Genomic DNA, 13,093 nt, shown 5'->3' on the forward strand with positions numbered 1-13,093 from the left:
CAATAAAACAAAAAACAAACTTGATGTTTCTTATATTTCTGAAAAAAAAAAAAAATCCAACACCATTTGTCTTTGTGTGTACTAAAAAGCCACAAAGTAAAAAACAGTTAAGTTTTTTTTTGGCAACACAGGAAGTGTTGTAAACATGTTCTTTGTTATGAAAGACGCGAGCAGGTCGATGTTCTCGTACGATTACAGCAGTGTCTAAACTTGTTTTAATCTTGTGCAGCTTTTGGCCAAGTTTTCATAGAGCTACTCTAAGTGAAAAGGGGAGGCTAAAAATGGTAACAAGCTGAGAGAAACAGAACGGGAGGAGAATGCTGTTCAGGTCAGTGACAGGTTTATAACAACATCCTACATCTGATGAGTCAAGCTGGCCATGAATAAGTCAGTCTTGTCTGTCTGTTAGCAAAATATCTAATGAACCAGTGGATGGATTTTTGTGAAAATCTCTGAAAGTAATCGCTGGATGTGCATCAACAGCTGATTAAATTTTGGAGCTGATCAACTACAGCTAACACAAAAATGGCCACAAGTCAAGTTATTTATGCAGCTATTTAGCTAAAATTTTGTATGGTAGTAGCTGAGAGTCATTCCCGACACCTACTCTGAGCGCTGACAGATCACTGAAGATGTTAGTTTAAAACTTGCTATGGGGTGGGTGATATGCATTTCGTCACGAAAAGCTAATTTAATTTTAATAATTACATTTCAGTTTTACACAATAACGTTATAAATGTGCCGTGATAAATCATTTCAAATGTTGCCCAGCTTTACTGAGCACTGAGGGTCTGCTGATAACAGCCAGGGTCTCACTGGTGCTGGGCTCACGGCCCGGCGCAGCAAACCGGATCAGCGGCACTCGTCTCTGTGCTTCTGATGTAATTTCCCAACACGCTGCCTTCAGTTTACCGCAGCAACATGAGCTTGAGGTGTAAAAGGCATCTCGAAGAATCAACAAACCTCCTCAACTAAACACCAGAATTAAACCGTTTCTTGCGAATCAACATTTGCACCACAAAGTTGTGTTGGTACTTCTTGTGCACTAAAGGCAATGCCCCCCCCCGCAGTGTGTGTGTGTGTGTGTGTAATACACGTGCCGCATCCTGCCATTATAATCAAAACTATTGAATCACACACACGAGAAAATGTGTCTCTCAGTTTATAATCACTGCACTCCTCGTAGCTCGTTGCAGAAGAAGGTGTGAACTGTTTTGACAGGTCCTCATGAAACACATCATGTTCTTACAGCTCAGCCTTAAGAAAAAAAAATATACCACATAGAAACAAGAATAATCCTGCGGATTGCAGCACTCAGAGTCTGCAGTTTCTTTTAAAAGGTTTATGTCACATAAATCAGAAAATAAACGCGTCATCCTTCTCAGCCCGGGTGCTACCGGCCTGCAGAGGCCTTACAGTTTTCAGAGTGTCACAGGAAACGCAATTTGCTTCTGTCGGAGCTGAGCATGTCCAGATATTAGCATGTAATGGTGTCTTTTTGTGAGCCACTTTTATATATATATATAAAACACCAAGGTTTAAAAAGACTAAAAGGCTGCAGAAGAGACAAAACCCACACAGGAGTCCAGCACATAAAGTTCATCTGGGACACTTACCCCTTCCTGTCTGGAGAAGAGGCCGAGACAAATGCTGAGATTGGAGGTGGTCTCGTTGGACAGCTCACAGATTTCCTCCATTTTCTGCACTACGGGTAATGGAAACCCTGCTGGCGAGTAAAACACACACAAAAAAACCAAAAAAAACAGCACTGAGTGAAAAGAAAAAGCTGCCAAAAGTAAACTTCATTTTATTGTTTAAACCAGCCTGCCAGAAAGATTGCAAACATTACACACAGTTGTGAAATCTCTAACGCCAAAAACAGATGGCTCAGCCTTAATTAGGAGTACTTCATAATGTTCATTTTGTTTAGCGATGCATAAAACTGAAACCACTCTTAAATGGCTTATAATTATTATTATTTTTATACACAAAAAACTAAAAAAAAAAAAAAGGAACACGATTAAATGGGTGGAGAAACGAAGAGTTGCATCCAGTTTTATTCTGGAGAGAGTGGTCGTTTCTGGAATGAAACTGCCCCCATACATAAGAGGTCGCTGAACGGTTTCAGAAAAATAAAAATGATGGGAATTATAGGATCTGACCTTTGCAGTCACCCCTCTTAACACAGTTTAATACCTCTGGAAGAGTTTGGCCTGGTATTTCAGGCAGCACTCAAATAAAACACTAAAACGAAAGCTATGCCTAATCTAATCAACAAAGCTTTAAGAATTAATGACATAAGAAAAAAAAACAAAACAAACATAACACTGAAGGGGTTTCTCCTCGCTGTTACTCAGCATTTTTCTTTAATTTGTCACCTGCCAGTGGAAAAAATAAACTTAAATGACAGTAAAATAGCAGGTTTTTTTTACGTTCTGACAGCCCATCATTTTTCAGCATGGACAGGAAAGCTGCCACCTCCTTCTCCAGCTTCTTCTGGCTGACCTCCGCTGCCTGGTGATTCAGAGACACGTGAGAGAAATGCAGATGAAACTAAAAGAGCGTCTGAGACGGAGAACAACACCGCAGACCACTGTGCCAGGATGCTCATTATGTATATATTATTATTTTATTTATTTTTTGTGTGTTTACAGCCACCTGCAGGGAGTCAGTCAGCTCCTCGAGTGACATCCCTCCCCCCTCCTCCTCCTCCTCCTCCCCCACGCTGCCCTGCTCGGGGGAGCAGTAGTGTGTGCTGTAAGCCGAGTGCTCCTCCAGCGCGTCCAGCCATGCCTGGGAAGAAAAAAAAAAAGAAAGAAAACAGAACGCTGAAATTGCTTTTTTTGTTTTCGTTCGATTTTTTTTTTTTTTTTAATGGACAAATCAATACGCAGGTTATGCATTTAACACATAATAAGAAACATGGCAAATGTTACTGGTTTTTATTTTTTTAAATAGTCAGAAAATTGAAACCAATCTCATCTATAAAGCAAAAGGCAGAAGTGTGACGACTTATCTTTCACAGAAGTGTGAATTATCTTGACTGACAACAAATTTTTGTTAAAATGGCCGAACTTTTAATTGCAGGCAAAATAAATGTGTCCTCGTTGCAGCGTTTCTGCAAAGCCAAACTCAAAACTGTTTCCATAAAACAATTTTTATTTGAAATTGACTTGCAGTCTGCACGTCTGTATTTATTTGACTTGTTCTTTTTCGGCGTGGAATGATTGATTATACAACATACAACTTCTATGGTTGTTGAAAACAACAAGTTTGAATTTATTGTGGATGAAATAGAACAGAATAGAATATCTTTTTACTGTCATTGTAACAAATAAATCAAAATGAAGGGCCGCCCTGAAGGTGTGTTAAACAGCCACATAAGAATGAACAACAGAGCAAAGATGAATAATGAAGAAAGAGGACTATCCAAATTCTTCAGCTTCAGCTTAAATGGAGAGCTATATGGGTGAAACTTGGACACTGCTGAGGATTCAAGGATCTGAAACACATCCGAACTGGTTTCTGACCGGATATATCAGGCTGACAATCAGCTTCCTGATTGACCGTCCCAAAGCCTCAGCCCGATAGAAAACTTGTGGATTATGCTTTAAAGCCGAGCCCATTCCAGGAAACCAACCAATTTAAAGAAACTCTACCAATTCTGCCTAGAAGAGTGGTCAAATATCCAGCCAGGATTATACCAGAAGCTTGTTGATGGATATAGAAATTCATTGAGGTGCAGCTTGTTAAAGGACATTTCACCAAATATTAGTGGGTGCTTTGAACAGACTTCAGCTTGTACGTATGGTTCTGACTCTGTGTGAAATCCAGAAAATTTCTTGCTTTTAAAAAACGCTGAGGTGGTATGATGTCATTCCACCCTGGAAAAAAAGCACAGCTCAAAGAAACTGTGAAAATCAGCCTGACATTCATGTCCATGATGAGTGTAAACGTTGGACCACAACTGTCCCACACAGGGAAAACAAAAGGGTCTTATTATCCTCATTGTCATCTTTGTATTGTCATCGTGGAACTACACTCAAGCAGCTTTACACGATTCCCAGTGAAAGGAAATGATCGAGTCCTAACAGAAATGGCAGCTAGCCGCTGCTTGCTGTTTTCTTTAAGCTCCCACTTTAAAAGCTCGTTTCACGACGGATTGCAAAGAGCAGCACTCTGATTTGGAGCTTTCCTGTTGAGGTTATGACTGAAGATGATAACTTAAAAAAACATCTGTTGAGCTTATGTTAAGTTGGCACTAAATTTAAACAAATGGGCTGGATTCAAAACAATTTGAATCTTACAATTCTTACTTTTACTGTATTGTACATTTACCAGCCTAGTATGTAACACTACTGCAAGATATTTCATAAACTCTGCTTTTGTTCCCCCCAGTCAGTCAATTTAAAGCAATGTTTAATTAAATAAACGCATTAAGAAAAGCACAAGAAATTGCTGTTACCTTAAAAACACTTCAAATGACAATTATAAATAACTGAAAATAAATCTAAAATTTGAACAAAATGGAGGTGATGGTGAAAACCATTTCCACAATAATCCATAAATTGGTGGGCATCAGATTTATTTGACAGTTAAAAGAATATAAAATGGAATATAGTTCATTTTAAGATAATATAGAATATTTAATAATAACCTAATATTATTAGTTTCATTATATACTCAAATTTCCACCTAAAAGTGACCGTTTACTTTAGCTTCCTCTTCTTGACATTTGCTCTCTATTTCAAAATCCCGTTTTATTTCAAAAGGAGTTAAAGCAGAACAACAACATCGAGGCAGGCCTGTTTCATCAGCTGGGTGGCAGAGATGAAGGCAGAGCCACATCTGCATATCACAGAATGAAGTAAAGGTGGAGGTTCATAAGCCAAGGCATTTAAATATCTTTATTTTTGTGGCAAATCGCAAAAGTGGCATGTTTGGGTTTGTTTAAAAGAAATGCTAAAGCAGGACTTGGAGTGACCTTTCCAGATTGATGTTCAATCTGACTTCTTGGTTGGATTTGCTTCATTTTTCAGACTTTAAATCTACAATCAGGGTTTTATGCTGATGTATGTAAAGAAAAAAATGAAAGAAGTCCTTCACATGAGGAACTTTTCAGAAATTAACTTATCAGTAGTTGATTAGAAAGTGTCTGAATATATATGGAAATAACCGAAGGATCTTTTAAAACAGAAAAAAGGAGTATTTGAAAGATACATTTTCCCTTAGAATAAAAAAAAAAAAAAAAAAAAAGAGAGAAATTCAACTCACTTTTCTTGCTGTTTCCGGGTCAGGCTCCGGTGAAACTTTGAAGTGATGGACACTGTCATCGAAGCACTTCAGGGTGAAGAGGCGGTTATCTTTGGCTCGTACCTGGAAAAGGGTAGGAGAATAAATGTATAGATAAATAAGCGCAACAAAGCATCAAATAGGTGCAGTTTCCTGTCTTACCGAGCAGTGAGAGTTTGTCAGGGACTTACAGCCCTGCCGTCTGTCGTTTGTAGCGGCATCCGACCTTCATGTGACAGAGACACAAATGAGCTCTTTTCGACGAGAACACAGTTTTCAGAAGAAGAGACAGAATGCTTAATCCCTTATCACATCTATCTGACACATTGAGGACCTTCTATCAGATCTAGCTATTTCCCCGTCGTTGAATACCACATTTAAGGCACACAACCAAAGCTGCACCTACTGTTTGGAGTACCAGTTTATAACCCCGTCCTGCAGAACGACCCAGTAGGAGCGCCAGCCAAAGAACCTGGAGCTCTGTTGAAGGGGGGAAGGGGACATCAGAGAAGTGCCATTAGTTGTGTTTTCAATTGATTGTATGAAATTATCTGTCAGTGTGGGTACTTAAAAAAAACAAAACAAAACACTTAAATCAAAATGAAAAGACACAGGCGCTACTGTTACTGCTCCACTAGGAAACGTGCTGTGAGTGTTAAAAAATATGACCTGAAAGGCACACAAAGAAGTGAATACCATACATATTTCTTTTCTGACTAAAATATAGACCTAGCATTCCCTACCACCTTCCATGCTCGAGTTTTAGATTAATAGCTTATGTTGAAAAGTGCCAATTTTGTCGTTATTTTGATCAAACCTTGAAAGTAGCTCAGACTATGTGTTGGAAATGACTCTCAGCTACAACCGCACCAAATTTTTACCTCAATATCTGTAAAAATGACTGAATTAGAGCCATGTTTGGACGTTGTGCACTCATTTGGCAGTGGTGATAATCTTGAACTGTGTTGGCTCCCAGCAGCCTTTATAAAAGCATCTTGGTGGGAACTCGAACGGGACTTATTTTCAGCCGTGCGATAACACACACTTGGTATGCGCGTATGGAAATGACTGGAGCAAAACAACAGGGCTGTGCTGACAGTAATGAAGGTCTGTCATCCTGTGAAACAACGTGAGATGGATGTCCTCCATTTATGTTGGCATTTATCTTGTTAGCCAGATTAATTTCCTGTTGGTTTTGTGTCCCTAAAGCTGCTGTAATTAATATATTTGGCTCTCATGAGGACTTGCATGTGTACAGGTTTGTTACAAGTAATGAGGCGTGACAGAATAAACATGTGGATCTGTAGTTTCCTTCAGCTCTATGGAGCGTTTAGGCTTATTATCGCCTGCCGCCATGAAAAAGAAATTATTATGTAACTGCCTGTGTGTGTCTGTTTGTCTGTTAGCAAAAATATCGCATGAACCACTTGACAGATTACATTAAAAAGTAATAATTGGATGTACATCTACAACTAATTAACTTCTGGAGTTAAGATGGCTACCACTCTTAATTAACTTAGTGGACACAAAAATGGCTCTAACTCAGTCAGCTTTACAGATACGGAGCTAACATTTGGTGGTACCTGGTGGTCATCACCCACACGTAGCCCAGGCACTAACTGATCACATGAGATCTTTGTTTAAACTTTGGCATCCTAGGCAGCAGGCAGCATGCGTCTCCTCGAGGAATGCCAGTTTCATTATTTGATATCCCCCCCCGCCTTTTCTTCTTTTTGTTTAGCAGGAAACTCCAAAGTGTGTCAGACACCAGCCGTGCAGCAACTAACAACACAGCAATTAGCTGTTAACACAGTGGTGCAGACGTAGCAAAAGTGTGCGGAGAAAAACAAAGCCAAAAGAACAATGATTTATCCTATTACGCTGTGTCCCCCCAAACCGCTGGGAACAATGCAGGATTGAGACAGTTTCAGCCTATTTGAAATACATAGCTATTTCAGTGTTCATTAGGTACAACACAAAGGCTCAAAAATCATTTTGCACCACACACACACAAAAAAAAAATCACTGGACAGAGTGGGAGTCGGCTCACCTAGTAGCAACCCCTGCAAAATGACATATTTATATCTGTCCGGAATTTCGTATATACGGATTTTATACAGAGTTTAGAAAGCTGTGTGATTACTCCACTTTAATATTTTAAAGGGGAATGGACGTCTTAGTTTGTGTCAGCACGGATTTCTGGAGAACTGAACGAGGAATCTCCAGAGCAGGGGCGGGGGCTTAATTTCCACACTATATAGATGCCTGGTAGGTAGATGTGCAGAGACATCTGTGGAGAGGCGAAAGGCCATGTACGAAAGCCCTATCAAGAACTACTAATACTCGCCTGAAATTACTGCTTGACTGTTTGACAGAACTGTTTGACAGAACATCACTTCAAAAATGACCAAGCTATCCCTTTAAAGTTTATTTTTCCAAACTGAGGGTGTTCAAAGGCCTATCTAGAACAGGTAAGGTATTGATTTTTCATAGCCTTTCCACAGAGCCCTGCTTTAAAAGATACGAATCATCAGTTTAAGCTCTCTGCAACAGCAGGCTGTCTGTGAAAAAAAAACAACCCAAAAAACATCTCAAACTTTGGAGAGCAATTTCTCCATTTTACTTGTAATTTCTCAGTCTTTAATGGATCGGTTTCTCTCAGCGACCACACTTTTACCTTCCATAGAGGCCCTTCAAACTTCTTGACATGATGGGTCAAACCCTGCAGGAGCCACAGATGAAGGAACATCAGCAGTGTACAAAACAAATCAAAGACCAAATCAGCTCTAACTTTGCCAAGCCGACTATCCGCTGAGCACTCACGCGATGATTGTTGCCTTCAAGACACAGCTTCATCGCTGAATCCGTGACCAGGTCAAACACAGTCTGGCCTGTGAATCACACACATAACACAACACAGGGGGAGTTTTATCACAACCAGACATACATGTTGATGACAGCAGTTAGATTTATTAAGGACTCCACTGAAACTTGTGCTTCAGATGGAATCACAGACGTCTTTTTGTAATGTTGATCCTGTTTGAGTGACAGAAACAGCCTCTGTGTGTGTTTGCGAAAGATAATTAAGGTGTAAACTTGCAGAAATGCTCCCTGCATGCCAAAGCAGTTTTTTTTTTTAATTATCTGGATGCAGATACAGAGACAAATGCAGGAATGTAAAGCTGTCACTAAACACCTGAAGAAAAAATGTTTTGCTGCTAGAAAGATGAGGAGCTTTTAAAAGGGGAGACACTGGTAGGATTCTGTGTTTCTGCTATCGACATAAAATGTAGTTAAATCATTTTAAAGACTTTGTTTCACAGGGAAGACAAATGTTCGGGTCAGTTCATAGTTCTTGCTTCTCCCCCCATTGTATTTGCTGATAAAGAAACTAAAAAACCTGAAACCCCAACCTGCATTCATAGCTGCCAGCAGCAGGTGATGCGTCTCACCGTTTTTGTTCTCGGCGTTCGGGTTGGCTCCGCTCTTGAGCAGCTTCAGGGCACACAGTCTCTGCCCTCGATAGGCGGCACAGTGCAGCGGCGTGTTACCCAGCAGATCTGTGCAGTTGATATCGGGAGGCTTCTTCTTGCTCAGCTACAGCAAACACACACAACAGGAACAGATATGAGATCTGAGCCTTTGCTTCTTTATTATTCTGCAGTGAGATGAAGCTCGACTCTGATTTCTTACACCCTGAAAGAAGCAGGATTATGGTGTTCCTTTTATTTAACTGTGGCAGAAGAAAGGATATTAAATCTGTTTGGATAAAGGTACGTGCACTGTCCATATGTAAATGTACTTTAAAGCATTAAAGGGTAAAGTACTCAAACAAAATGGTCCCAGTGAGGCGTATCCTTTATGTAAACACAATATGCATTAAAATCACCTTTTTATCACACAGTTACAAAGCATTTACCAAGAATATGAGAATAGACTATTAGAAATTTTACCAGGAGAATTTTGTCAAAGCTTTTGGAATAATGTATTCATGATATTTAAAAGTAAACATTGGGTGTGAATGATTGGTAAATCAAGAGATTCAGATTTATTTACGTACTTAAAAGCGCAACAACGCTTTTGAAACTGGGCTGTACTCCAGCGTTAGGACTCAGACTTCAGTTTTGTATCTGTCGGAGCTTTACATCAAGCATTAAGCAGTGGCACTAACCAACAGACTGAGCGCTGACAGGTCTCCTTCGCGTGCAGCTTCCAAAAGTTTCTCCTCCAGCTTCCTCTCTTCCGTTCTCTCAGCCGCTGGCATCAAGACGTCATTCACAGAAAGATAATTTGCCATATGCATAACATAAATACCTTGTATGAATGGATGTTAAATGAATTAACGTGGGAACTGATTGAGCCCACGTTTCCATGGTAACCTGTAAGACGACAGGCTGGATCCCTCACCTTCCAGCATGCTTCTGATCTCTGCGTTTTGAGTGACATCTTTGGGAGTTTGAGCTGTCCCATTGATGACAGTAGCGCATGCATCGTAGTGCAGCAGCAGCATGACAACCTCCTGATCAATATGTGATGGGATTGATTGATTGATTGGTTGGTTGATTTAGTGACTCAGCGGACGAACAAATGCATGCACAAAAAAAAACAAAACCTTACATCGTAGGCGTAAAGATCGTAAGGACATTTGAAATTCTGAAAGCATTTTGCATGCGAACACACCTTTCTTCCCGTGAAGGCAGCTTTATGCAGCGGCGTATCTCCGATATTATTGGGCAAGTTGACATTTGCACCCGCCTGCAGAATGTAAGGTGACACACGTTACCTGCCCATTCTTGTTAGGATTTCCACTTTCTAATGAAAAAACAAAACAAAACAAAAAAAAAAACCCACTACCTTGAGCAGCACTTCCACGACGTCTTTGTGACCAAAATAGCAGGCCAGGTGAAGAGGCGTCCATCCCAAGTTTGACTTACTCTTACCTGACAGAACAGACATGCTGCACTGCATTACAACAGCACACTTCATGTTTCTACATTTTAGATCCAGAGGGCCATGCTCATCAAAACAGAACTCCATACAGATCATTTGGGAGACATTTCCAGGCTTTTTCTTTCATTTCCTATTCAGACAAGTTCTAGCACAGTTAACACACTCAATCAGAAAATGTCTTCCCGATGCTCTCATAGAAGATCTAACAGTTTGCAAAATGGAGGTACTTTTTTTTTTTTCATAAGCATTTATGTTCAGTCTGGTTCTGGAGCCACAAACAAAGACAAAGTTTTGATCTGCTTTAGGTCATGTGCTTTTTTTGAGATGTAAATATCCAGGATGTTTAATTTGGACTTTGTTCTCATTAGTGAAATGCTGGCTTTGATGAACTTATTTTAAACTTGGATTGGATGTAGATCATCCAAGTCCCACCTCTGTCACTTGGACCCATGAGTGCTTTGACTCATATAACCCAGGTGTGTTACCTAAGAGTTAAAGGCATACCTTTGCAGTTAATATCAATCTGTGCCTCCGCCCTCGTCTTGGATTCGAGAAGCTGTTGAACCCCAGGCAGATCTCCGTTCCGAGCACATCGCAGGAACTGCTCCTCTGGCTTCAGCTCCTCCATCGACCCCTGCAGGGCAAAACAGAAAAGAAGCATTTTTTTTTATTTTTCACATTCCTGATCCAGCACGTTGCATATTTCACTGTGTCCTGACTAATTTTGGCAAAAGTGAAGCCGGAACGCAGAAACGGCGCGTGAAGAGCTAAGTCCATCCTGTGGTTCAGTAACTTGTAGAACCACTTTAATTGTCTGCTTTGGTGGAGGAATTTTGACTCATTCTTCCTTCTAGCTTTGCTTCGGTTCACCGAACGCAGCAGGCATTTGTTTCTGCACAGCTCACTGCCACATGACTGTACAAACAAACAACCACTCTTAGGGAGAGATGATTCATTAAGTTAATAAACAACAACAACAACAACAAAAAAAAACAAGCAGCTGAGATTTATGCTTATTATAAACCAGTCATCAGTGTTTCAAAGGATGGTGTTCATTGCAAGCAGAGACACTGCTGGTGATTTTAACATGACATTAAAATATTCAGGTGTAAAATCAGCCGACTGCACCTTCAAAACTACTGCTCAGGCCTTCTAAATTGTTGGTATTGCTTAATAAGTCACAATTTCTTAACCATAAAGGCGTGTGGAAAATAAGTCACAAGGGTATGTTGTTTTTTTCCCCCAGACATTAAAAGAGAAGCTGCTGACAGTAAGGAGAAGGAAATCTGGATTATTTGAAGATGACAGTCACTAGACCAGCCTTACAGGAAGGAAACGAGCCCTCTCCTTTCCCTTTAACCAGACTTAAAGCACGAGCACGAGACATTCTGCATCTGCAATCAAATCATTGGTGCTTAAAGAAGAAGAGAAGAGGAGAAAAACAAAAACGCTCACAAGATGGTATATCACGTGACGTGACTGCAGGGAAGGATCGATAAATCACACTGACAGAGAAATTCGGATGCTTCAGTTTGACAGGGAGGGAATCTCGTGGCACAGAAACAGGTTTACCTGCAGAGCATGTGACGCTTGAACACTTGTTTTTCTTCAGTGAGCAGGAAAAAACACCTTAAAAGTATCAAACACGGCTACTTTGCAATCACAGCTCTTGGTAGGAATTAATGTTGTTTATGCAGAAATGGAAACCAGTATTACACAACACATGAAATATATCACACCTTGCTCCAGGAACTTGAAGCATAGACATTTTATTATGTCCTGACATTATAACTCAAACAGCAACAAATAAATTCAGAGGCACAAGATTTATTCCTATGATTCCCTCTGGTTCGGATTTACCCTACTAAAGGAGCCCATTTTCTACAATTTCGTGCTACTTTTAAAGCCAGCACCACTACATTTCAGTGTCAAAATTCAAACTTACTGCCACATGATAGAAAATAAATTTATTTGTAAAGAACAAATTAGTTTAACAATAAAGCAACATTTTTAAGCAGATTTATTTGTGCATATTTAATTAGACTTTCTGACTTTTATGACTAAAATCAACAAATCAGTACCAACTTTGAAAATGTATATTTTGTTTTTTTGTTAGTTATCTTATAACCCCCTAATTTGATCTTGTGGCCCTGTAAAGGGGTGGTTTCCCCCTGTGTTGGGTTAATCTGATTAACTTTATGGAAAGTACTTTCAACTCTGCAGCAGTGAAAGCCTGGTGTCTATAAAAAGTGATGTTTGCATTTCTGGCTGATGAGATCAAGTGGCTTTTGATTTTTAGGCAGCTCTCGAAGGGGAGGATTTTATTTTCAGCTCACCTACATAGAGCACAATGTGACTGTGTGAAACAGCTGGGACCAGATGGGACAGCGTTATCTGAGGTTGTAACTAACTTCACCGCGCAAAAAGTGAGACTTACAGCTTTCCGGTTCTGCGAGGTGAGGATGCGGGGGTCCAGTCGGAGCTGCTCGGTTCTCACAGGGGTCCCACGGGAAGCTGCATGGGATGTTTGAAGCCCGTCGGAGCCGCTTCCTGCTGCTCTACGGCCGCGGCGCAAACACCGCGCCGTCAGTCCACTGACTCACCAAACACACACACACACACACACACACACACACACACACACTCACACACTCACACACTCTCTCTCTCACACTCACTTCCCGTTTAATGCCGACTCACACACGGACTATTCCGTCCCACACCGACTCTCCCTCTCACGTCCCTCCCTGTCACTGCTGACTGTTTACACTCAGATCAGCTGATCTCAGCTCAGCGGAACTGGTGCTGTGCTTTCAAAATAAAAGTCCGTGACGTGTCGAACGACGGAAAA

The 13,093-nt window shown here is 40.5% G+C and overlaps 1 protein-coding gene across 3 annotated transcripts in view; it reads right to left on the reverse strand.

The window, feature by feature from the left end:
• osbpl1a (oxysterol binding protein-like 1A) overlaps positions 1–12,986 on the reverse strand; it is a 29,422-nt gene extending 16,436 nt beyond the window's left edge. The window contains exons 1-15 of one of the 3 annotated variants that reach the window (XM_017428828.3): positions 12,680–12,986; positions 10,747–10,876; positions 10,147–10,232; positions 9,973–10,047; positions 9,700–9,811; positions 9,464–9,549; positions 8,745–8,889; positions 8,116–8,183; positions 7,970–8,014; positions 5,699–5,772; positions 5,455–5,518; positions 5,275–5,376; positions 2,659–2,793; positions 2,433–2,514; positions 1,617–1,726 (exon numbers count right to left, since the gene is read on the reverse strand). In XM_017428828.3, the coding sequence (XP_017284317.1) occupies positions 1,617–1,726; positions 2,433–2,514; positions 2,659–2,793; positions 5,275–5,376; positions 5,455–5,518; positions 5,699–5,772; positions 7,970–8,014; positions 8,116–8,183; positions 8,745–8,889; positions 9,464–9,549; positions 9,700–9,811; positions 9,973–10,047; positions 10,147–10,232; positions 10,747–10,870 (1,308 nt within the window). In that variant the 5' untranslated portion in view covers positions 10,871–10,876; positions 12,680–12,986. The remainder of the gene's footprint in view (positions 1–1,616; positions 1,727–2,432; positions 2,515–2,658; positions 2,794–5,274; positions 5,377–5,454; positions 5,519–5,698; positions 5,773–7,969; positions 8,015–8,115; positions 8,184–8,744; positions 8,890–9,463; positions 9,550–9,699; positions 9,812–9,972; positions 10,048–10,146; positions 10,233–10,746; positions 10,877–12,679) is intronic. The other 2 variants (XM_017428829.3, XM_017428830.3) reach the window with 2 other exon arrangements.
• Between the last annotated feature and the right edge of the window lie 107 nt (positions 12,987–13,093).

This window comes from Kryptolebias marmoratus, linkage group LG24 (genome assembly GCF_001649575.2).
Source record: "Kryptolebias marmoratus isolate JLee-2015 linkage group LG24, ASM164957v2, whole genome shotgun sequence".
NCBI lineage: Eukaryota > Metazoa > Chordata > Actinopteri > Cyprinodontiformes > Rivulidae > Kryptolebias > Kryptolebias marmoratus.